Below are 3831 nucleotides of genomic sequence, written 5' to 3'. Positions count from 1 at the left end.
CCTCTGCCAAATACTTACATATAGTTCAATCCAGAGTCTAATTTGGGTTGTCTAACAACAACTGAGTGACTATCAGAACTGCCTTATGAGGTGTTGAACAGAGAAGCATGATGTATGCTTGCGTAACCCATCTGTGTTTGCACAGGTTGCAGTGACCTCACCCTTGTACTGGCTTGTTAGAGCCTCTCGCTGCACCGAGCTGTAGTTAGCCAGATCTTCTCTGGTCAGCACCCCCCATTAGCCTGCACCTAGAACCAAGGATGTGATGAGGACATGATCGTCGCTTTCACCTCACTGGAAACTTCATTATAATTGGAGTTATGGATAGTTATAGAGTTACAGAATAGGGTTATGAATGGAGTATGGTGCCATCAACATCAGTATTTTGAGTATCCATGCAGTGTAAATAACTAACACTACACATGCACTCGGCAGCCTTCAACTGACTGACACTGTGACGATCTACAGTAGTTTTTATGAAAACGTGTGTGCCAACCAAGATCTATGGGACATATAATAACAACAAGCCATGGTTTGTCAGAGCAAGGAGGAGTTTTTCAGTCAACAACCCTGTGTTGGCATATAAAGGCCTGCAAGACTTCACACTCCTCACCTGCTCCAGCTCAAATACCACAGATCCTGCACAAAAGACTACAATCGTCTCAAAGACCACAGATCCTGCTCAAAGACGACAATCCTCACAAATACCACAGATCCTGCATAAAAGACCACAATCCTCACAAATACCACAGATCCTGGTCAAAGACCACAGATCCTGCATAAAAGACCACAATCCTCTCAAAGACCACAGATTCTGCATTAAAGACCACAATCCACACAACAAATTCTAACACCTAGGCACGCATCTTTACATAGATCAGATATCTGGAGTTGTGTGAAGTTCCCTCCTGCTTGTTTGTTTTTATATTATTTGCATGCCATATTGTATATTGTTTGTATTATTATTATTATAATATATATATGGCATGCAAATAATATAAAAACAAACAAGCAGGAAAAAGCCTAAAATAACTGGAATGGATCAATAATAAAGCTGATAAATTATGCTAATAAAGATGATTGTGATCCATGATAATCAGACTGCAGATGTACATTATTTTTTTAATGTTGATAACATATATCATTTCTCTCTTTTTAAATGCTGTTCCATGTTTGTGTCTGACTTGTGCACTTGGCTTACTAACTTCACTGTTGTGGTGTAGGTGTCTTGGGTCCTTCCTGAATTTGAATGAAACAATGCCAGAAAACAATAAATGTATCGACAGATGGGTAATGAAATATAGGCCTACTGTAACTGCTATCTCCTCAGAGATATTCCCGTGGTAGAACTCGTCCACCCCATGGCAGGCAACACGGTCCAGAACAGCAGCCAATTCGGGTAATTTCAGGGTGGCGACTGCAGAAAGCGGCTGACCATGCGGTAAAAACATCCCCTTGAAGCGCTCAGACACATTCTTCCCCCTCTGAGACTCTATGGCCTGGGCTGCCATGGACATTCATACGTAGAGATGATGGGTTGAGATGGAGGGGAGAGAAAGGGAAACATTCTTAACACACACACACACACACACACACACACACACACACACACACACACACACACACACCTTGAGGGAAAGGAGCTCATGGCATGCATGCAGATCTCTCCAAAGGACTCTGTTTGCAATCCTCAGACATTTGTTGAATTAATGAATCCCATAAAGTGTACTTTTAACTTCCAATGACATTATACCAATACAGAAAAGAGAGGCATGTGTCTACACTACAAAATCTTGCCCATTCAATTTCTATGTATTCATTAATTTACATCTTAGTGATATTTAATTTTATTCAAAAGCTGAACCGACAATTACAGTGTACAAAAATAGCAAAATGGTAAGTGTTCTGTTGTTGAAAGAACTATATTTATGTCAAGAGGGGAAGATATAAAGACCACATGCATTCTTTATATTACCCAGGCTGTCAGAGACATTAAATCCTTGTTTTGCTATGTTGGCTGCCCTCACCACCACGTCATACCAGTGCGCCCTGGGAAAATATCATGGATGAGAACAAAACAAACAGATGGAGCTAGAATATTTCCTTGGTGTTTGTCTAACACAATGTAGAGAAGGCATGTGGATAATAGATCTGAAATGAATTGTGAAATGGTACAAACAGATCCTTGGCAATGATGTCAGTAAGTCAGTAAGCAGTTATTGTAGTGCTTGTGAAATCTTTCACATGGAAGTGAGGGTGACAAAAGTGTCAGATAAACGGGACCAAATCCTAACCTTCCATACTGTTGATGTGCTTGGTGTAACCCTCTGAGCATGCCTGGCACCCCAACAAGAAGGCCTGACTGAACAAATATTTACATTTATATTTAGTCATTTGACAGACACTTTAGTGCAACTTACAAATGAGGAACAACAACCAAGCTACAGTAAGTCAGGAGGCCTGTTGAGAGTATAAACACAAAGTATTCATTCTAGTCAATCTGACTGTAGTGGCTAAATCTTGCCAATTTGTTTGACCACTTCTTGGAGTTCCCGGCGATTGTATCTTGACGCGTGATTTAAATAGAGTCCATGAGACGTGGATATAATGAACTTGTTTCCATTTATTTCGTACATCAAAAGTAAATTAAAGCATTAAAGTCTTTTTCACGGTCACGATTTACGCCTCCCGGTCCCGGTCAATAATGATATGCGCAGGCCGCCAGAACTCTCCACTCTCCTTGGCCTAGCACACCCTTATCCCAACGCCAATCAATGTCTGACCTATAGGGGGCACAAACTCAGAACCAATCACAACTTCCTAATTTGGGATAATTCAGTACAAATCCAAATACTCCTAAATGGCTCCTACACACCGGCCCCTAAGTGTGTGCATGGGCAACTATTACAACATTCAAAATCATAAAGGAGCCTACATTCATTGTAGTTTACTGTTATTCTTAAATCATTAACTCAATCATATCATGAGTGGGTATTACTCATCTCTGGCTGGTGACTTTGGTCATCTTTTCTGCTCCTTCGAGAAGCAGACAGAGCTTGGTTACTGGCCTCACGAACACACCAGTCTTCGTGATAATTTTCACTGTCCTCACCAAACCTCTGGAATCTGGTTGGACTTCTATTATTCTTCCAAGGTTCCAGGACCCACGAGGGGCTGTGCTGTCCACCACCATCACAATGGGCCTCATTCTCGAACGCAGTTAAGAAGAATTTAAGAGGAATTTAAGAGGAATTTAAGAGGAATTTAAGAGGAATTGGATTTAGGACAACATTTGGCATTCATGAAAGTTTTCTCATCTGGGATTTGCTCTGAACTTCAGAAGACTTTCCGAACTCGAAATAGCAGTCGTAACTCGGCCAGAGTTTTCTCAAATGCGATTCCTTAAAAAACCCACAAGATGGCCCTGTGGGCCATCTTGTGGTTTTTTGGGGAATCGCATTTAAGAAAACTCTCCGTGTTAATGAATTTGTGAGAAATCGTTGGTGATTGCGTTCACATCAACTCTACAGATCCTCGGATTAAAGTATCATTAACAATTACGTTTCACATGTAGGCCTATAGTCATGATTCTACGAGGCACTGTGATGTCATAAAATAAATAAAAGCACTACACCGGAATGCTGCGCTCGTCTAGTGAGCGTCGTTTGGCACTGCCGTCTGTGCAAGTACGGCAATCCAGAATTTTCAAGTAGTTCCACGTTGGTGGAACGAACTGCCTAGCACTACCAGAGCAGGCGCGTCCCTCTCTACCTTTAAGAAGCTTTTGAAGACCCAACTCTTCAGAGAGCACCTCCCTTCCTAACTGGCACT

At 41.5% G+C, this 3831-nt stretch overlaps 1 protein-coding gene across 1 annotated transcript; it reads right to left on the bottom strand.

Moving 5' to 3' along the window:
• Window positions 1–30: 30 nt before the first annotated feature.
• Window positions 31–3239, bottom strand: LOC122132589 (glutathione hydrolase 7-like). The gene is made up of 4 exons (XM_042707258.1): window positions 2295–3239; window positions 1976–2049; window positions 1311–1504; window positions 31–248 (listed from the first exon to the last, which is right to left on the bottom strand). The coding sequence occupies exons 1-4, from the start codon at window positions 2333–2335 to the stop codon at window positions 225–227; spliced, it is 333 nt and encodes a 110-aa protein (XP_042563192.1). The 5' UTR covers window positions 2336–3239; the 3' UTR covers window positions 31–224.
• Window positions 3240–3831: the final 592 nt, after the last annotated feature.

This window comes from Clupea harengus, unplaced genomic scaffold, assembly GCF_900700415.2.
Source record: "Clupea harengus unplaced genomic scaffold, Ch_v2.0.2, whole genome shotgun sequence".
Taxonomy (NCBI): domain Eukaryota; kingdom Metazoa; phylum Chordata; class Actinopteri; order Clupeiformes; family Clupeidae; genus Clupea; species Clupea harengus.
This window is presented reverse-complemented; position numbering and strand designations above follow the sequence as displayed.